Here is a 23558-nt window from a genome sequence, read left to right as displayed (position 1 = left end):
CAGTCTGGGGAAATAGTTAATAAATATCAGAGTGAAAAAATCACTTGTATTTATTTGAACCCCCCCCTAGGAATCGAACCTGGGACCTCCAGCACGGTAGTCGAGTGTGCTCACAATCACTAAGTGTCTTATACCTTTGATAAGAACATAAAGAATGCATGTAAAGTTTATTGCAAAGATAACAATTAGTTCGAATTATATATATTGTAATAATTATTTCAGGCATAAAAATTACTTCAATATTCTTATTCATCTATGCTGGGATGTCACAAAAATTATATGCAAATTTTTTATTTTTTTATTATGTGGTTATTATTTTTTTAAACTTTTTAAAATTTTGATTATGTTTTTTAAGCACTCTTACGATGCAGCAGTGATATGTATTTTGTACACCATGTGAAAATGTGGTTCAAAAACAGGAAATGTGTGAATATATTCCTAAATGTTGCTTTTACTGCCCATATTGAAGTTGAAATATAAAAATTTTAATTTATTATTAGATTAAAACCAATATTTTTAGCTTTTCCACTTTTTTATTTATAAAAATGCAATTCCATCACGAAGTGTCAGTGGATAAAATAAATCTATTATAAAAATTTTGTAATGTTAGCTCTGAAATTTTGTAATGTTTGTAATGGTAGGTACGTATCTGAAAATGAGAAAAAAATACATTACTAGCCTCAATAGCTAGTGTAGCGACACGACCACCGCGTCAACGATCTGCGCAGTGCTGGCGCAGTAAATACATGGACATGTAGCAGCACTGGTGCACAGTGCTGCGTTTGCCGGAGAGTTAATTTTCTAACTTCTATCCACAATTTTTTCATTGTTATTTATGTTATTTATTTTTGTTGTTAATTAAAGGGTCCGCCAAATAACTTTTTTTTTTTGAAAATGCTATAAAAAACATCGAGTGTAGCTTCGGCTGTGTGGCACGTAGCGCCGTCCTGTTGAAACCAAATGTTGCCAATATCCTCCTCTTCAATTTTTGTGAACAAAAATCCGTTCAACATGGCCCGATAACGATCGCCATTGACTGTAACGGCCACTCCTTGCTCATTTTCAAAGAAAAATAACCCAATTATGCCTCTGGACCAAAATCCGCACCAAACAGTGACTCGTTTTGGGTGTACCGGCTTTTCAATGTATGCGTGCGGGTTTTCTGTGCCCCAAATACGACAATTTTGCTTGTTTACATACCCGCCAAGATCAAAATGAGCTTCATCCGAAAAGATGATTTTTTTGGCAAAATCGGCATCTTCTGTAAGTCGATCGCAGGCCCACTCAGCGAAGCGAAAACGCATTGGATGGTCAGTTGGCTTCAACTCCTGAACCAATTGGACTTTGTATGGCGTCATACCAAGGTCTTTATGCAAAATTCGTCTCAATGATGTCTCCGAAATGTTCAATTGTTGAGAACGACGGTGAATTGATGTTGATGGCGCTTCACGCACACTTTCTGCCACAACATCGATATTCTCGGGTGTACGCACTGTTTTTGGCTTTTCACGCTTTGGTTTATCGATGAGGATGCCAGTTTCTTTCACTTTTTTCACAAGATAACGAACATACGGAGCTGACGGTGCTTCTCTTCTTCCAAAAACCGTACGCAATTTTCGCACACATTCTGCAACATTACCATGATTTTCAAAGTAATGTCGCAATATTTCCCAGCGTTGTTCAAGCGTATACACAACCATATTCGCTCAGCAGAAGGATAAAACTAATTATCTGTCAAATCAGACATGAGCTAAGTGTTACCATTCACGAAATAAGCACTAGTTGAAAAAAAAAACTTTAGATGGCGGACCCTATACTTTAATTTCATTATAAAACATATATCGCTCACTCCTTTCAAGAACGTTGTAAATCAAAAAACTTGATTTTTCAGGAGAACGTTTTATAAAGTTTAAAAATATAACACAATGTATTAAAAATAAATATCAAGTCACTTATTGAACTTTTTACTGTGCAACACATGTTTTTAGGTAAAACATGAAGGTTTTTTCTCCATTTGAAATATATTTAGCATATTTAAAAAAAAAATTGAACAATACCTTTTCTTTAAAATGCAAAAACAACATTTTCTGCCCTGTAGCGGGTAAATATTAAGTTAAAAATATGCCTCTTTTGCTAGGATATAGTACATTTTCTAGGCATTCGGAAAACATGCACAACTGAAAATTGATGATTTTTTATTTATGACGTTCTTGAAAGAAGTGAGCGATATGGCTGACTAAGTATTGCACCCGTCACTTAGTCAAGCTGGAATAATTTATTATTATTATTATTATACACCAGATGAGGATTCCTGTCATCATTACCTTGGACGACATCGGTCAGGAAGAGGGCCTCCGGGGGCTGGCAGGCCACCTGGGCGAGGATGGCGGAGTAGCTGGCGGCGTCGCCCTTGGGCCCCACGGCCGTGTCGAAGTGGCCCTCCAGCAGGGGGGACAGGTCCCCGCGCTCCGAGTGCTGCAGCAGCAGGCGCTGCGCCAGCACCGAGCCCGACGAGTACACGTACACACGCTTGCCCATCGCGCGCCACTTCTCCAGGCACGGCTGCACATCCTCGTACACACTGGCCAAACGAGGATACAAAATGTAGTCGCAAAGATAATCCATCCACCGTAGAATTACCGACAAAATTCCGGAATGATTTTACAATAGCAAAATTTAACATTTTGAGTGTGTCCAAATACTTGTTCCCATAATCCAGGATTCGGACCTCACATACTAATAAAAGAGTTTCTGCTCAATTAAAAGCTTCTTTTCATCTCACCAATAGATATCTCTAGTGAAGTTCTAGTGATTTAAGAACAATGTTTCAAATTGTTTAATATATGCAGAACTTCAAAGAATTTGAGTAGTGTGGTCGTCAATAATGGGTAGAATTGGTGAATGTTACACGTGTGTAAAGTGATCACTTAAACCAGCCTACGACAGTCGTCAGCCCCGTAAATGCCCAGACTTCCATATTCTTCTTCATCTTTGATGAGATGTCAAAAAATAATAGCAAAATGCAACACCAAACGATTCCAATAGAACTTCAGGCAGACAGTAAAAATAAAGAAGACATTAAGGTTAATTACTGTCTTTGATAGACTAAATGCCTTTTATGTATGTAATTTTTTTTTAAAAACATAAAAAAATACAAATAAAAAAAACTGCCCGAGTACAGCTAATACATAAATAAACAACTTCACGTGTATGAAAATACATTTAAATCAACTTTTTAAACACTTTAAAAAAATTCTAGGATCTAAGACAGTGGTTCTTAACCTGTGTTCGAACGAACCCCAGGGTTTCGGGTGAGTCTCCCGGGTTCGACAGAGCTCAAAACACACACCCGACTTTTTATACGATATTATAAAAAGTGATACAGTATACAATATATTCATTTATCCAATAGATCTAGTATATTATTTGAAAGGAATATATCAAATATTACGAAATATTATTTGACATATCGCTCACTCCTTTCAAGAACGTCATAAATCAAAAATCGTCAATTTTGAGTTGTGCATGTTGTCGGAATGCCCAGAAAATTTACTATATCCCAGCAAAAGAGACATATTTTTAACTTAATATTTACCCGCTACAGGGCAGAAAGTGTTATTTTTGCATTTTGAAGAAAACGTATTGTTTAATTATTTTTTTAAACATACTAAATATTTTTCAAATGTAGAAAAAACCTTCAGGTTTTACCCAAAAAGATCTGTTGCACGGTGAAAAGTTCAATAAGTGGCTTGATATTTATTTTTAATACATTGTATTATATTTTTAAACTTTAAAAACGTTCTCCTGAAAAATCAAGTTTTTTGATTTATGACGTTCTTGAAAGGAGTGAGCGATATGATATATTCATTTATCTAATAGATCTAGTATATTATTTAAAAGGAATATATCAAATATTATGAAAAATTATATGACATACGATATAGTCATTTATCTAATAGATCTAGTATATTATTTAAAAGGAATATATCAAATATTATGAAAAATGATATGCCGTACGATATATTCATTTATCTAATAGATCTACTACTACTACCATCACGCCGTTTCTCCGCAGGGGTAGGCAGAGAGGATGGAACGCCACACTCTTCTGTCAGGACAGGCGAGGAGTGTATGTCAGGACATACACTCCTCGCCTCCTTCACATCCATACATCTAGTCATACATGCCCTCTGATTACGCAGACTTTTGACACCGCCAGATTTTAGGTTCTGATTGATCTGATCGTGCCAAGTCTTTTTCGGTCGTCCTCGTTCTGTTTTTCCTCTCACATTCGCCACATATATTTTCTTAGTCATTCTCTCGTTATCCATTCGCTCCACATGTCCATACCACCGCAAATAACTCTTCCTAATCTTTTCAGTTATTCCTCGTTCAGCCTTACATTCCTTTCTTATACCTTCATTTTTAATTCTGTCATACATGATTTTCCACACATTTGTCTGAGGGAGCGCATTTCAACAGCGTTCACTCTGCTTTCATCCTTCCTTTGCCAGTTCCATATTTCGCTTCCATACATTAATGTCGGTACTAGCACGCCGTTGTGAACATGGCTTAATACAACTATTTTAAAGGAATATATCAAACCAGCAATATTTTTTTTCCAAATAAGGGTTCGGTAAACGCGAATATGAAACTGGTGGGGTTTGGTACCTCCAACATGGTTATAAACCACTGATGCATAAAATATTGGATAATGTAATGAAAAAAAAATTACTCACTGTCCCTTGATGTCGCCCTTGGTGTACCCATCCTCCCAGATGAGCCCGGAGAGCTGCTTCAGGTGTGTTCCCTTATTGTCTATGGATATGAGCCACTTGAGGCTGCCCGCTACACCGCTGATCTGGTCTTCCTTCGAAGATTCCTAAAAAATAAAGTTTCAAAAAATATATAACGCTCACTCCTTTCAAGAACGTCATAAATCAAAAATCGTCAATTTTCAGTTGTGCATGTTTTCGGAATGCCCAGAAAATGTACTTTATCCCAGCGAAAGAAGCATATTTTTTACTTAATATTTACCCGCTACAGGGCAGAAAGTGTTGTTTTTGCATTTTGAAGAAAAGGTATGGTTCATTTATTTTTAAATAAACTAAATATTTTTCAAATGGAGAAAAAACCTTCAGGTTTTACTTAAAAAGATCTGTTTCACATTAAAAAGTTCAGTAAGTGGCTTGTTATTTATTTTTAATACATTGTATTATTTTTTTAAACTTTAAAAACGTTCTCCTGAAAAACCAAGTTTTTTATTTATGACGTTCTTGAAAGGAGTGAGCGATAAGGCCCAATATACCATAAATCGCAACTTAATTTTCATTGAACCCAGGTAACATAACATTTGATGTATTTTTTTTTGTAAGACGTCGTTTGTGTTGAAAAAATAAGTTTTTCTTCGAAATAAATAAATGGTTTTGAAAAGAAACGAGTTACTGAAAGGTAAGGTGTTAAAACGAATTATAAAAATATTTTTTCAATTTCAGATGAACAAATATTCCAGAAAAGGCATATTCCAATAAATATTCTTTTAAATAAGTCAAAAGAGTTGACCCCGAAAGAAGAAAATGGATATTGGTATTGTAGATATCTCAATAGAGACGAAAAGGTTTTTAAAAATCCGCCAATGATAGATCAAAAACCTCGTAAATGCTGAAATTCTCAACAGCAAAAAATAAACCATCTCTTTTAATATAATTATAATATTGATAACAATCCCTCGAGGGTTTCAACCAAGGTTTGGTTTCAACCAAAGAATTATTGATATTATCAAAATGTTGGAAACCGCTACACTGACAAGAGCGCATCTCTCAAGGACATAATAATAATAATAATAAAATAATAAAACCCTTATCCCCACCCCAATGGTGCATAGGGAACTGTGTCAAATAAACGCAGTTTTATCTTGATCGTTTACACATGAAGGAAAGGTGATCAGCCCTCCGCTTCAGGTACCAGTCCATGGTAATATTGAATAAATATTACAGTGAAAAATTCACTTATATTTATTTTACCCTCCTTGGGAATCGAACCCGGGACCTCCAGAACGGTAGCCGAGCGTGCTGACCATTACACTAAGGAGGCGGACTGGATTATGATATGAAAATGATAATGACACATTGAATAAATATTAAAGGAAAAAATATTAAAGGAAAAAGGACATACCTTGTCAGGAATGGGGACTGCTCCTTCGAGCTCTGCCTTCACATCCAGGATGGATTGCTGCCTCATCCCCTCCACAGCTTCTTGTACCCCCTCCACTTCCCATTTCGCGGCCAAGAAGTCCCCTACTTTCTCTGTTGCATACGGGAACAGCTTTTCCTGAAATAAAAATAATAAAATAAATATATATATTTATATATATATATAATATATATATAATAAAAATAATAAAATATATTATATATATATATAATAAAACCCTTATCCGCACCCCAATGGTGCATAGGGCACTGCGTCATATAAACGCAGTGTTATCTTGATCGTTTACGCATGAAGGAAAGGTAATCAGCCCTCCGCTCCAGGTACCAGTCCAGGGTAATATTGAATAAATATAACAGTGAAAAAATCACTTATATTTATTTTACCCCCCTTGGGAATCGAACCCGGGACCTACAGAACCGTAGCCGAGCGTGCTGACCATTACACTACGGAGGCGGACAATATATATATATATATATATATATATATATATATATATATATATATATATATATATATATATATATATATATATATATATATATATATATATATATATATATATATATATATATATATATATATATATATATATATATATATATATATATATATATATATATATATATATATATATATATATATATATATATATATATATATATATATATATATATATATATATATATATATATATATATATATATATATATATATATATATATATATATATATATATATATATATATATATATATATATATATATATATATATATATATATATATATATATATATATATATATATATATATATATATATATATATATATATATATATATATATATATATATATATATATATATATATATATATATATATATATATATATATATATATATATATATATATATATATATATATATATATATATATATATATATATATATATATATATATATATATATATATATATATATATATATATATATATATATATATATATATATATATATATATATATATATATATATATATATATATATATATATATATATATATATATATATATATATATATATATATATATATATATATATATATATATATATATATATATATATATATATATATATATATATATATATATATATATATATATATATATATATATATATATATATATATATATATATATATATATATATATATATATATATATATATATATATATATATATATATATATATATATATATATATATATATATATATATATATATATATATATATACATATACATATTTATATACATTTCAAATGGAGAAAAAACCAGATCTGTTGCACAGTAAAAAGTTCAATAATTGGCTTGATATATTTTTTTTTTAATACATTGTGCTATATTTTTAAACTTTAAAAACGTTTTCCTGAAAAATCACGTTTTTTTATTTATGACGTTCATGAAAGGAGTGAGCGAAATGCAACCGCTTTTGAAATATTCCGGTTGATCCAATACCGGAAAGTCGGAAGTCCGTTAAAATTCCTCTTTGTACATCGTTATTCGGCTATATAGCCCATACCGCGTGTTGACAGAGCATTAGAACGAGCAAACAAAAAATATTCGGCGCCGCCGATCAGCTGTTTAAATAATAAACTGAGTAAACATAACGCCAAGGTCGCCGTGTCTGGGTGGTAGTGGTGGTGGTGGCGGTTCTACAGTATTGATTGTAGGTATGTGCATGCGGTGTATATTTACTACATGCACACAGAAACCATGTTGGATGCGGGACTGACGTCATCGAGCTGGACCTACGCGAAAAACGAACTAGGATTCTAAAACTGTGGAACCCTGTACTCGCATATCGCTCACTCCTTTCAAGAACGTCATGAATCAAAAATCGGCAATATTCAGTTGCGCATGTTTTCGGAATGTCCAGAAAATGTACTATATCCCAGCAAAAGAGGCATATTTTTAACTTAATATTTACCCGCTACAGGTCAGAAAGTGTTGTTTTTGTATTTTGAAGAAAAGGTATGGTTTAATGATTTTTTTAAATGTCCTAAATATTTTTCAAATGGAGAAAAAACCTTCAGGTTTTACCTAAAAAGATCTGTTACATAGTAAAAAGTTCAATAAGTGGCTTGATATTTATTTTTAATACATTGTATTATATTTTTAAACTTTAAAAACGTTCTCCTGAAAAATCTTTTTATTTTTATTTATGACGTTCTTGAAAGGAGTGAGCGATATATGCTTCTATATGGAAGGATACGGAAGAGGCTTATATCCAGCAGTGGAAGACAGAGGGCCAAAGAAGAAGAGGAAGGAGATCTAGATTCTAATATCTAGATTCTTCCTTTCCCAGAAAATAAATATAAGGGTACGTACCTACATCCCCCATTAACTATTGTTGTCTCCCGTAAATTATTACTGCACGTACATGTTAAAACTATTACTTAAGTTTTGAATATTGAAAGCATTAACTTTGTGGATCATATTGATATATTATTTTGAGAAATAAAAAGATTTTCCACTCACATTCAAATGTGAGTGGATCAAACTCTTTTTATTTCTCAAAATAATATATTACTTAAGTTACTAGAATTGTATAGCCATATAAAGTCCTTATGGACCGTCAGTCCATTTAATCTTCGCATTCGTTTGTAAATGCATAACTAGGCGAAACAATTGTCGCAATATAATTTTATAAAATAAAATACAACTTAGTAGACTCAAAAAATCAGTGTTTGATTTAAAAATTAATACATAAATTAAAATGGAGTTCTACAAATTTTACGCCAAATTAATTATAGAACTCCATTTTGATTTTTATATTAAATATCAAATCAAACACCGATTTTTAGAGCGTACTGTTTTATTATTAAAAACACACAAAAATAAAATATGTGACAATTGTCACAATTTTTTTATTTTTATGTGTTTTTAATAATAAAATACAATTTAGTAGACTCTAAAAATCAGTGTTTGATTTTTATTTTATGATTTAATTTTTAAATTAAACACAGATTTTTTGAGTCTACTAAGTTGTATTTTATTTAAAAAAAAAACACATAAAAATTAAGATTGTGACAATAGTTTCGCCTAGTTATGGCATTTTCAAACGAATGTTTGATGATTTTTTACATCTAGATGATACCTGAAGCGCAGGACTGGCTAATTTGCCTTCATAATAATTAACGACCAAGTTAACATTGCTTATAAGTACAAGGTACCATAATATAATACATTTTCCGTTTAAAAGCAGGTCGGCCGGTAATTACATCGCTATATTCGAAGCGGTGAAAACATCCATTATTCTATTTATAAGACTTTCATTACTGTGGGCCGTGGTTAGTCGAGTCTGTGAGAAAATAAACCAATCAAAGGTGCTCATCGAATAATTAATAAAATGCACCACGAATAAAATAATAGGGCATAAGGAAAGACATTATGAGAAAATAGCATATCCCACGAGTTTACAAAAGATTTAAAGGAAGGAACATATTTTGTATATTTAAACGACAGGCGCCGTGGCGTAGTAGATGATCGACTGGTTCGATTTCCGCCAATTGCAAAATAAATAATATGAAAATAACTCCTGTAATTGGAAATAATCCAGATTTTGTGAACAAGTATTTGGACACACTCAAAATGTTGTAAATAAATTATCTGGTCAAATTATAAGCTTAATAATAATAATGAAAATGGTATTTTCTTGCGTTTCTCATGTGTGTGATTATAATCCAGGATTCGGACCTCACATACTAATATAAGAGTTTCTGCTTAGTAAAAAGCTTCTTTACATCTCACCAATAGATGTCTCAAGTGAAGTTCTAGTGATTCAAGAACAAGGTTTCTAAATTGGTTCATATATATAGAACTTCCAAAAATTTGAGTAGTGTGGTTGTCAATAATGGGTAGAATTGGTGAATGTTACACGTGTGTAAAGTGAACACGTAAACCAGCCTATGACGGTCAGCCCCGTAAATGCCCAGACTTCCATATTCTTTTTCATCTTTGATGATATGTCAAAAACTAGTACATACATTATTAAAAAAAAATATGTATAGTTTTGAAATTCACATTTCAAATTTATTTCCGGGACTTACATCCGGCCCTGTCGCCTAACTGTGGTCCATACCAGTTATGTAGGTACTCTATTTTCGCGTGTGTAATTTGGTGGCGCGATCAATACCTGCGGACCTCTGTGTATCTCGGTGTGCATACATAATACGGATGTAGTAATTGTACTATTCAGTACGTACTGCAATCCTTCATACTGCCTTGGTACCCACAGTGTATTGTGCTGTAGTCTGCCCACCAAAAAGCAGACACCAGAACCATATGTAATGTTAACCATAACCATGGATATGTTTCTAGATGATTTGCGTTTAAAAAAAATCATTAAAGTGGTCCAGACGCCAGGAAGTGGACGAAATGTACGCAAAATGAAGACGTCTCACAGTTCAAGTACTGGTGAAATATCCAGCCCGTCACAGTGCAAGTACTGGTGAAATATCCGACACGTCACAGTGCAAATACTGGTGAAATATCCGACCCGTCACAGTGCAAGTACTGGTGTAATATCCAACCCGTCACAGTGCACTGTGCACTGGTGTAATATCCGACCATTCACAGTGCAAGTACAGGTGAAATAAATATCCGACCATTCACAGTGCAAGTTCTGGTGAAATATTCGAGCATTCACAGTGAAAGCACTGGTGAAATATCCGACCATTCACAGTGCAAGTACTGGTGAAATATCCGACCCGAGAGCCTCAGTGATGCAAGGAATGCCGAGTGCAGTCGGGCCGCGGGGTGAGCGACCCTCCGCGCGGGTCTAGGCGCCTCCCGAAGGTCAGCAGCCGGCCGCTATGCCACACTGACATAACTATAGCTGCACGCTGCGCACTTCTGGTATCCGGATCATTTTCGGTTTTCAATCGTTATTATTAATAGCCAAAAAAAGAGTTTAGTTTTTTTTTTAATAAGCAAAATACAAAAAAAAATCACTGGCACTATTTCGTGTATATTTTTTTTTATATTTATTTATTGATTTGGCGTTTAATTTGTAGAACTCCATTTTAATTTATGTTTTAATTTTTAAATCAAATACAGATTTTTTGAGTCTTCTAAGTTGTATTTTATTACCAAAAACACATAAAAATTAATATTGTGACAATTGTTTCGCCTAGTTATGGCATTTTCAAACGAATGTTTGAAAATGTCATACTTAGTAGACTCAACAAATCTATTTGATTTAAAAATTAATACATAAATATATATATATATATATATATATATATATATATATATATATATATATATATATATATATATATATATATATATATATATATATATATATATTATATATATATATATATATATATTTTTATATATATATATTATATATATATATTATTTTTATATATATATATTTTTTTTTGGTCTTAAATCCTCATCATTTGCATTTTAATTGACGACGTTTTAATCTATTTATTTTTTGTATATCGTAGTCGTACAGGAGAAAGTGACCAACTACCAAAACGTGAAATGTTCAGGAGGGCCATTTAAGTTTAAAATCCTATGGGATTTTTTTCAGGGCAATATTAAGCTAGTAAGATATCAAATAGTCAATGATCACGTTATTGTAAAAAATGCAGTTGGTCACTTTCTCCTGTATGACTACGATATCATTATCATCATCCTCCTATTATTATTATTATCCATGTCTTTATAAGCGCCCTATAAACATTTTACGTTTTGTTAGTTGGTCACTTTCACCTGTACGACTACGATATATAAATGAATGCATATACCATGAAATTATGAGAACTGAAATGTATTAATGAATATAATTCGTTCAATTGGCACTGATTCGCAACAAAATAAATTCCACACCGGTAAGTGGCTACATTCGAAGGTGCGGGCTATACGAACCGGTCGCAAAGTGACCAGATCCTCGATCGAGCGAGAAGGACGATGCACCTCGCGTCACAAAAGGGCTACGTGTTCCAACTAGAGAAATTCCGTTAGATGTCAATAATTGCGCCGTTTTTACTAAGTGCCTTTATAATCGCGACGCGCAACACAGCATGACGTGAATGAACTTCTATTTTTATCTAAGAGTCTAAAAATAATATTATTTATCTGCATTCATTCATGAATTGCGGACTCGCGGTAAACAAATCGGCTTGCGTGACGCGTCACGAGAAATACTATATCCGATTACTGACACTGCCATAGCACGTGCTGTGACAACCCCCCGTGAAAACTAACTTCAATTGTGGAAGTCCTCGCCAAAAAGTTACATTTCCAATATTGCACAAAAAGATCCTTGAAATGCAAATCTGTTCTGTTTACTGTATTCTATCGAAATCTAAATTAAAGTTGCGACAAAATTCATTGTTTTCCTGACAGGTGACACTTATACGTTCATTATTGTAGACCAAATACAGTTTTTTTTTTGTACTGGGCTCAAGTAACACATAAAAGTTCTACGGTACTTGAACTATTCCAGTTACAACATCCAACATTTGTAAATTTGTGAAAATACTTGGAAGGGTGACAGAGGGAGGAAAGGGGGAAAGGGTGAAAGGGAGAGATGAAATAAATATGATTTTAATTTAAAGCAATAACTTTGTGATTTTCCATTTTATAATCAAAATATAACTTTGTTTTAAAATCACTTTAAATATTTTATTATAACTTTATTATAATGTCTACCGATAGTCGTTATAATTAAGTTAAAATAAAATATTTATAGTGATTTTAAAACAAAGTAATATTTTAATTATAGGAAAGATCAAAGCTCAAATTAGAGACAAATTGAACGAAACGAGGGACAGACTACGATATCAATGTCGACTTACGATGTTAGTGACCTCAGTGCTGATAATGTCAAGTTGAACATATCAAAATCCTCATATTCATGCAAACGATGCGGAATGCATTGAAACACGTGTCATAATAGATTTGGAAGAAAAAAATGGTAAAATATACCAAGTAAAACTTAAAATACACGTGGATAGCTATTACCGCAAAGTGACTGAGGAGTTAATTAATGACTATGAAAAATTGGGGAAGGTTACACAATTTTATCGCATAGTAATCAAAGTTATTGTATTTCGAGCAAAAGAAGTTACAATGTAGGCGATCCCAGCGCTGATAATGACTACTACTACTACTACTACCATCACGCCGTTTCCCCGCAGGGGTAGGCAGAGAGGATGGAACGCCACACTCTTCTGTCCTGACATACACTCCTCGCCTCCTTCACATCCATACATTTAGTCATACATGCCCTCCGATTACGCAGACTTTTGACACCGCCAGATTTTAGGTTCTGATTGATCTGATCGTGCCAAGTCTTTTTCGGTCGTCCACATTCTGTTTTCCCTCTCACATTCGCCACATATATTTTCTTAGTCATTCTCTCGCTATCCATTCGCCCCACATGTCCATACCACCGCAAAGAGCTCTTCCTAATCTTTTCAATTATTCCTCGTTCAGCCTTACATTCCTTTCTTATATCGTCGTTTTTAATTCTGTCATACAATGATTTTCCACACATTCGTCTGAGGGAGCGCATTTCAACAGCGTTCACTCTGCTTTCATCCTTCCTTTGCCAGTTCCATGTTTCGGTTCCATACATTAGTGTCGGTACTAGCACGCCGCACGGTGCGTTATATTGGCAATCTAGCGGAACTTTATTATTTTTTTCGATGGCTTATATTTTGAAAAAAATATTTTATTCCAATAGAAAACAAACCATTTTACAAAACTGTTTAATTATTTTTAAATTAAGTCATTCCGAAAAATACATAATCGTATCGGAAACCCGAGCTTCAGCGCGCCGTTGGGGGTGAGCGGTTTTAAACGAATGCGCATCAGTCGCTTGAGTCATCATATTATAAATTTGTGTAATGTATGTGTAATATTTGTTTATATTTTTATAGTATTAATTTATCAAGGTATACTGTACGTGTTTTTATTTGAGTAAATATTATTTCATTAGCCTGCAAAGTCTTGTTGAACTTATAGCTCGTAAATATAAATTATAATTGGTTTATTCCAATTATAACTAGGCTTTTAGTATGCCATACCCTAAAATACCGTACTATGACAGTATTTTTATAAAAGCTTAACTTATATTCTTATTAGCATATATAATAACTTTTTGCTTAACTTGCCATACCCATACATTTTTTTCTCAATTTCAGAATGACTACGTAAATTTCTCGTCAGGCTATTTTTGACATATGGGTCGTAGATTCGAAACGCGTGAGAGTTGAAGCCATAATTGCATATATTTTGGAGCAATTTAATATGTTTTCAGTGTTATTTAAGATTTTGACTAGTTTTAAAACAAAAATCAGAAGTGTTTGTCAAAAAATTGGGCAAAAGTGGAATAAATCGGGTAGATCTCGAAAACAATTCTTGAGTTCAAATTCTTTATAGATTATTCAAGGAAATCTTATGTTTTCTAATATTTTTACTCAAGTTCTATCAAGTACTTTGAAAAGTAGCTCAATTTGTAAGCCTTGTAGGCCTTGAAAGGTTTTTGAATCGTGTGCATCGAAGGTCAAAAAACGAAAAATACAAAATCATGTTAAATTAACAACCCAACAAGAGTTGTCCTTGGCCACAGTAATCAAACTGAGAAAAACTGGAAAAAGAGATTCTGCCGCCTTCATCAGAGAGTTATCTTCTGCTTTCCTAACAATAAAAAAATATTTCAATAAAAAATAAGCCGAATTATCTGCGGATTAAGCACTACCTATAAAATAATCTAAAAACCCATCAGTATGATATCATAAGGCAACAAATGATAGATATAAATAGGAAACAATATCCACCTTACTAAGCGAAAGAATCTGTGAAATTCTCCAGCAATCACCATCAACGAAATTTCAGCTGAAATTCCGCTTTAGTCACTTAACGATCATACTGGGGCGCGATTATCCAAGGTTCAAGAAGAAGTGCTTGAAACTCTTTGTTACTCGAAAAACATTAGTTAAATTATCCGATGCCATGTGATCATGTTTATCTATTCAAACAGAACTTAAAATATGAGTTTAATGAATCAGAAGAATATTTAAATAATGGTGATTCTGAATAAAACATAACTTGAATATTCTCCATTTTCAAATAATTCCTGGCCTCATATACGAATATATACCTTTCTTTTACAAACATTGGTGATGACGTTTTATGCATATATGCATCTACAACAAATATTTAAATAATATTAATATCTGCCAAAACATTTAAGTGTAATACAAACACATTTAACTGTGACCTCTTTTCATAAAGCATGAAAGTTGTTTTAATACCCATTTTATCATATCTTTCTAGAAATATTATAAGATAAATACAAAATGTTCACTCAATCGTGTATTTTATAAGTGAAAGTATCCAAAAACCTACTAAAACCGGTATATTTTAAGCGAAATAATAAAGTACCCCTAGATTGCCAAAATAACGCACTGTGCGCCGTTGTGAACCGCTAGCTTGGCTTCCATGGACATATTCTTATTCCCAATCACTCTGTTAAAAGCACCATTTATTCTATTCCCTGCATTCACTCTTCTCTCAATATCCTTATCCACTTTTCCATCCCTTGTGAACATGCTTCCTAGATATATGATAATGACGAGCAGAACATATCAACATCCCCATATCATAGTTAATCAACCAATTATAAGGTAAGGTCAATGTCTAAAAATGAAGGCCTGAGATCATTTATTTTTATTTATTTATTTATTTATTAACATATTACATACATAAGTTACATATATAATATTCCCGATGAGTAATTTCCATTACTCATTTTGGGACACGGGATTAATTTATGTATTAATTGTTAAATTAAACAGAGTCGTAACAATCGGCGGGTATGTATGAGGAGATGCATGAACGTGGAAGAGGCGAAGAATGTTTGCAAGGACAGAGTGGCGTGGCGCTCTATTCTCTCTGCCTACCCCTGCGGGGAAGCGGCGTGATGGTTAGTTAGTTAGTTTTTAGTTAAATTAAACACAGGTTTTTTTAGTCTACTGTGTGACAATTGTCACGACTTGTTATGGTATTTTCGATCTACTGTCTAGTTTGAATATGCCATTACAAGATAATTATGACAATTTTTATTTTTTTGTGTTTTTAATAATAAAATACAATTTAGTAGACTCTAAAAATCAGTGTTTGATTTTTTATTTTATGTATTAATTTTTTAATCAAACACAGATTTTTTGAGTCTACTGAGTTGTATTTTATTGTTTAAAACACATAAAAATTAATATTGTGACAATTGTTTCGCCTAGTTTTGGCATTTTGAAACGGATTTCACTGTTTTTAACAATAAAATACAAATCAAACTCAGTAGACTCAAAAAATCTGTGTTTGATTTATCAATTAAAACATAAATTAAAATGGAGTTCTACAAATTAAACGCCAAATCAATAAATACACGGGATTAAGGTTAACACTACTGAAAAACAGATAAGAAAGTAACAATCAAGAAAACACAGGGCAAAATAGAAAATATAAAGCAAAAAAGGTACAGTAAATATAATAATAAAACCCTTATCCGCACCCCAATGGTGCATAGGGCACTGCGTCATATAAACGCAGAGTTATCTTGATCGTTTTACACATGAAGGAAAGGTGATCAGCCCTCCGCTTCAGGTACCAGTCCAGGGTAATATTGAATAAATATTACAGTGAAAAAATCACTTATATTTATTTGACCCCCCCTGGGAATCGAACCCGGGACCTCCAGAACGGTAGCCGAGCGTGCTGACCATTACACTACGGAGGCGGACAAAATAAATAGGCATATAAAAAACATAACCATGTTTAAAGGAAAAAAAAAGATAAAAATATAACTAATCACCAACACAAATATCTTTCCAGTCTTTTTTCGGTTCATTCATTTTGGATCCCTTGACTTGACATTTCAATATATATTACCTATTCTTTTTTGACATCTCATCAAAGATGAAGAAGAATATGGAAGTCTGGGCATTTACGGGGCTGACGACCGTCATAGGCTGGTTTAAGTGATCACTTTACACACGTGTGTACATTCACCAATTCTACCCATTATTGACGACAACCACACCACTCAAATTCTTGGAAGTTCTATATATATGAACCAATTTAGAAACCTCGTTCTTAAATCACTGGAACTTCACTAGAGACATCTATTGGTTAGATGTAAAGTAGCTTTTTTATTAAGCAAAAACTCTTATTATTATAATCACACACATGAGAAACGCCAGAAAATACCATTTTCATTTTTATTATTAAGCTTATAATTTGACCAGATAATTTATTTACAACATTGAGTGTGTCCAAATACTTGTTCACAAAATCTGGATTACCTCCAATTACAGGAGTTTTTTTCATATTATTTTTTGACATCTCATCATGCCTAGTTGATTCTCCATTATTATTGTCCGATGAATATTCATTGAAGAGTGCAGTCGTCGCTATGCACGAGGTCATACACCAGAATACCGAGTGCATTGTATGTGCGCGCACATAGGAGGACCTACACCCGCCCAACAGGCCGAAACAGGTTTAAAGTACACCGCTCGAAGTATGCAGTCGAGGGTTTGCCGAACAAATTTCTAGAGCTGAGAAGAATATTTAAACATCGGTATGTCGATATATATTTAACATATTGACTGCCAAATTAGAAAAAAAATCCTTCTTCCCAAAAAAAGCTTTCTTCACATACATACATCTAGTCATACATCGGCTGTCCAAATTTAAAACACAGTAAGGAACATTTTTTTTGTAGTACGTTTTTTTTGCATTTTTGGACTAAGTAGAGTCTACTTAGTCCATAAATACAAAAAAAATGTCCCTTACTGTGTTTTAAATTTGGACAGCCGACATGCCCTCCGATTGCGTAGACTTTTGATTGATTTGATCGTCTTTTTCGGCCGTCTTCGTTCTGTTCTTCCGCTCACATTCGCCACAAACATTTTATTAGTAATTCTCTCGTTATCCATTCGATCCACGTGTCCATGCCACATTAAAGAACTATTCTTAACCTATTCAGTTATCCCTTGTTCAGCTTTACATTCCTTTCTTATATTTTCGTTTTTAACATTCTGGAGTATATAAATGCATATCTCGCAGGGGATGACTGCGAGTTTGCACGCTACCTACAATATTCCCGCACGTATTGTCTGCCCTAGTTGCATTTTGCATTACTAGTAAAGGTTGCATAGAAGAGCAACAATGGGTTTACATTATCACAAAAATACAAGATGGCCTACCAGCGATTGGGCAATGCCGAACATGTGCGATTTTATTTTCGCCCGAGATCTTGATTCTTGAATTGTCAAGCATATTTACGCAGGTAGAAATTACATACACGCGTGTACATGCGTTTGTACATGCGTTTGTACACGGCTAGGAAGGACAAATGACACACATAGCCATATACTGTACAATGTACAATGGCCGTCGACAAAAGAAATCGAAAAGGAGAATTTGCCGGACCATAGTGTATGCCTGTCTGTCCCTTGAATGCAGACCGGGAACCCAGTCAGCCGACAATGGTACGAGATAATTGCATCGTCAGAAAACAGCTGCATAAGTACTTAGAGATCAGCATACAAAAGGAGATGAAATATTTTTAATCGCTTTATTTTCCTTGAATATTTTTCTTGCAACATAAATTATCCACGAAGCATAAAACTAATCTCCTTGCAAACGTACATCGGCGAGCTTATTGTTAACAATAATATAAATAATTGAATGATAGTTAACTAACTTACCATAAAGCTGTTTCCCCGCAGGGGTAGGCAGAGAGAATAGAACACCATACCATGTCTTTGCAAACATTATTCCCACATTCATGCATCTCATACATACCCGCCGATTATTCTGACTGACCCGGCCACTTTCATGTATTTGACACACCTGATTGTGCCAAATTTTCCTCGGTCTTCCTCTGCTTCTTTTTCCAACTACATTTGCCTCATTGATTTTTAAACCGTTCTTTCCTCACACATACAGTTAACATGCACAAACCATCTCAACACACCTTTCTTAATTTTATCGATAATGCTTATCTCAGCCCTGCATTATTTCCTTAATGTGGCGTTCTATTCTCTCTGCCTACCCCTTTGGGGAAGCGGTGTGATGGTTAGTTAGTTAGTTATAATTTTGGAAAATTTGTACAGCGCCATTTTCGTAAAATACTACATATAAGGCGCTTGCTTATGCGGCAAAAAACGTAGAAAATCAAAAGGCAAAAAACATAAATTGTTAAAAATATTAAACAAAACATCTTTGGGACAGGATGCTATATTGAAATCAGATAAAACTTACGAGAAAAAATTCTTTAGCCATTTTTATAAGACGATATCCCCATTTTTTTTACATAAAACCCACCCGAATCCCGAAATGGAGCAATTTCGTCGAACGGTAAAAAAAATGTCAGAAGATGAATCTCATCCAGGTATAAAATGCACGAAGGATGTACATTTTATAGGGCGCAAAGACCACGTGTCGAGTCTCACGTTCGCAAAGTAGGAATCTAAAAGAATGATACCTCTCCCGTCTGAAGGGAACAGGGCAGCAGGTGTTAGGATAATGGGATCGAGCATAATGGTAGAGGAAGAAGAGGGATTCCTAGGTCAGACACGTAGTATTTCCAGGAATATCCATTTTACTATGAGCAGCTGAGAGCCGTAAATAATTATTTCTTTTCCCTGCGTGCGCGAGGCCGCCGGCCAGGACATTGCCATATTGTGTTATGGTCAACCTTTTATAGCATTGTTCGGCAAAGTGTGTGCCGCGGCACACTGGTGTACCGTAGTAATTATTTATTGTGCCGCGGAAAAAAATGTCTAGTTTTGTGAAGATATTAAATAAATTTTGTTATGATATATCAGCTGTCCAAACTCAAAACACAGTAAGGGACCTTTTTTTGTAGTAGGTTTTTTTTTGCATTTTTGGACTAAGCAGATTCTACTTAGTCCAAAAATGCAAAAAAAAGTACTACAAAAAAATGTCCCTTAATGTGTTTTAAGTTTGGACAGCCGACATGGCTCACTCCTTTCAAGAACGTCATAAAAAAATAGTAAATTTTCAGTTGTACATGTTTTCGGAATGTCCAGAAAATGTACAAGAGGTGTACAATGTCCTAGCAAGAGGCATATTTTTAACTTAATATTTACCCGCTATAGGGCAGAAAATGTTGTTTTTGCATTTTGAAGAACAGGTATTGTTTAATTATTTTTTTAAATATACTAAATATTTACCGCTTTCAAGTATTTGATATACCTGATCGTGCCAATATATAAAAAAAGTAATGTAAAACTAAGAAAGGTGTGTTGAGAATCGAATGAGTGAAGAAAGGATAGTTAAACAAATTTACGAGACGTATGTGTTTGCAAAAGTTCAACGAAGTGTTATTTTACGAAAACGGCGCCCTAAAAATTATCCATTATTGTTATAATTTTATTTTCGGTTATAGTTTAGGACCCCTGTCGGCTGTTCGGGTCGATGGAAAACCGGCTTCGGCAATCTTCGCCACCAGCTGTTCTATAGCCCTCTAGTATATGTGAGTGTATTAGTGGGCTACACTACGCCACACGTGTCCTGTGGGAGTATACAAAACGGGCCCTGCGCAAAAGGGTGACAACTCACAATAAGGACACGAAAGAAATGATCATTTAGTTTTTGGGGAGACGTGATTTTTTGAGCAAAATAATACTTTTTAAGTCTGCAGTAAAGAGAGCAAGCAATAAAAACGTGTTTTTTTTTAATTACCCGACGGCCAAGTGACTCAGAAATCTAGCTACGGCTTATGCAACACCGCTTATCATGACCCTACTCAGGCTTTCTCTTTTTAAGTTTTATAGTCTATGCCTACTCGTGAGTGGATTTACTCTTTATGTTTAAAGTTACTATAATTTCATGTAATTCATGAGTGAAAATTCTAGGCAAAAACACTCGCTATCTCGATAGAGGCATGAGTTTATACATTTCATTGATTCTAAGTTAATAGTGAAGTTACTTAGGAGTATGATTTTAATTCTTGTTTTACTCAGGAAGTGAATTTCTTTTGTAAGAAAAACGTGTTGCATTTTTGCTATTTTTATACAACTGCGCAAATCGAAGACGCCCCTGAATACGCGATAAACAGCTGTTGCAAATACAAGGGGTGCACCGCTTGCTTTGCAAAAATTAAAAAGGGGACAATTTATCGCGTTCTGTAGAATGATCTAGAACACATTGAGGAAAATTGAATCATTTAATTCGAATACCGAATTAATAACCAGTTTTATCGATGAGTTGGCATTGGGGAAGCGAATATTATAATTCGATTCGTATTATCAGGATAATCGAAGAGAGTAACAAAACCGATATGAAATTTAAGATATTGCAACGAAAACTAATATTTTCCATTTTCAAAGAGACAATAACCGACTATAATAATTGGATTCTTTCTCAGGGATAAAAGACAATAATTTTTAATAATTTATATAGCGCCATCTTCGTAAAATACTAATTCAAGAGCGCTTCACTTTAATTGGGGAAAGGGAGATTGTGGAAATGAGCTAACAAATAAATCATCAATAAGACATCAATAAAGTTTAGGAAAATCAACCAGAACTTAGTATGTACGTGTAAAAGTATTTCGAGGCGGAACCAATAAAACAAGTCGTAAATTCCAGGAAACGTATTAACTTACTTTATTTTTTGACTTTAACGAATCATAAAAACTTCAAGAAAAATATTAGGATTAAGAAACTTTACAGCTTCTTCAGAAAATCGGGACGCAGTAATGTAGTCTCCTCCCTAACAAATCATCCGGTGATGTTAAATGACACCAGTCAGCTGATTACTATACACGTGCGTACGAGAAATTAGAGATAAAGTCATACTTTTTACGCGTTGTTTTGATATCATTTTCTGAATTAAACAAGTTCGGAGTTTTATTGATACGAATTAAACGAAAATGGCCGGTGCAAGGACCCCATCTTGAAATCGCCCTCCATGTTGCTAAAACGTGAACCATTTGCAATTCCGAATATTACGTCGAAAATTCACAAGAGACGAGACAGAATGCTTTGCAATTTGCGCAAACAACGCGAAGAATGCTAGAAATTCACATACTTAAACGTAAATACATAATTATTTGAACGGTCCCGAAGTGCCGGCCGGCTAAATATTAGTAGACCTACCTTAACAAAGCTTATGGACGTGGTAGTCCCTTCGACGTCAACAATTATCACGTTGGACTTGAGGATCTTTTCGTCGATTTCCTTCGCACTTTTCTCCATTATAACACTTTTATTTAGGATTCGTAAGAAAACTTACGACAAGTTGAGTCGAAAAAGTCACAAACTTATCGATTTGACTAGATGTAAACCGCGATATCTCGAACAAGATGCGCGAAACGCTCGCCGCCCGGTGGGTCTGCCTCGCTTGGCCTGTCTGATGAAGGCACTGCCATCTAGATATATGAAGGATACGGACCCTTACTTTAATCGTCTAATAGAGCCCTTTATAAAAAATATAGTCAGCCCCTAACTATACAAATTGAACGTAAAGCAAATACCATGTTCCTTTTTGTGCATTTTAAAATTTTACTAACTTACCAGACATCTGCTTAACAAATTAATACTTTTCAGTGGAGTAGCTTTCATAATCCCGATCAGCTGATTTTTTAAAATGATTTTTTATAAAGTAAAAATAATTATGGTTTTGATTGTTAAAACCTTTACGCAATGTTAACAACAAAATATTACGTTTAGAACCTTTACGCAATGTTAATAAAAAAAATATTACGCATGATGGATACATTAAAATGATAAGAAACTTCGCTTTAGAAACTAATTTTATTTCGCATACTAAGTACACGCGTCGGATTTAAAATATAAGATCGTAAAAATCGTTTATGGATTTTGTCATATTATTATTAGTTTCACGTTAGTATGATGAGTGACTACTGACCAAGATTTTGGGAGAAGTGTTTTCAATAAACTATAATATCATATATGTATGTATTACCTTATAAAATTAAAGAACGTTTATTTTTGATACTTGTATTTTTTTGTAAATTGTAGTCTTTCGTTCTTCGCTAGTTAAATTTAGCAAATCGTGAATAAGATAATTTACCGAGTGTATATTTGTAAAAATCTTGTAAAAATTAATGTGTATACCATCCCTTAAAATAACAAAATTTTCATTGTTTACTTTTATTAATACACCCATGGCCACCGCCTTATATATCCCAAGTTAATGTTTTGTGACATTCCGTTGGCGGCAAGCTCAAATCACTGAAAACTATTTTATGGTAAGTTGTAAAAGAAAAAC

The 23558-nt window shown here is 33.6% G+C and overlaps 1 protein-coding gene across 1 annotated transcript; it reads right to left on the bottom strand.

Moving 5' to 3' along the window:
• Window positions 1–2324: 2324 nt before the first annotated feature.
• On the bottom strand, window positions 2325–22686 carry Enoph (enolase-phosphatase E1; the record flags this gene model as incomplete). Its single annotated transcript, XM_088272921.1, has 4 exons — window positions 22424–22686; window positions 6175–6330; window positions 4740–4882; window positions 2325–2581 (listed from the first exon to the last, which is right to left on the bottom strand). Coding segments are annotated over exons 1-4 (655 nt in total), but the record flags the coding sequence as incomplete, so codon positions are not given.
• Between the last annotated feature and the right edge of the window lie 872 nt (window positions 22687–23558).

The sequence above is a fragment of the Brachycentrus maculatus genome, unplaced genomic scaffold, assembly GCF_059751285.1.
Source record: "Brachycentrus maculatus isolate JH-2025_06_01 unplaced genomic scaffold, ASM5975128v1 h1tg000533l, whole genome shotgun sequence".
Lineage (NCBI taxonomy): Eukaryota > Metazoa > Arthropoda > Insecta > Trichoptera > Brachycentridae > Brachycentrus > Brachycentrus maculatus.
This window is presented reverse-complemented; position numbering and strand designations above follow the sequence as displayed.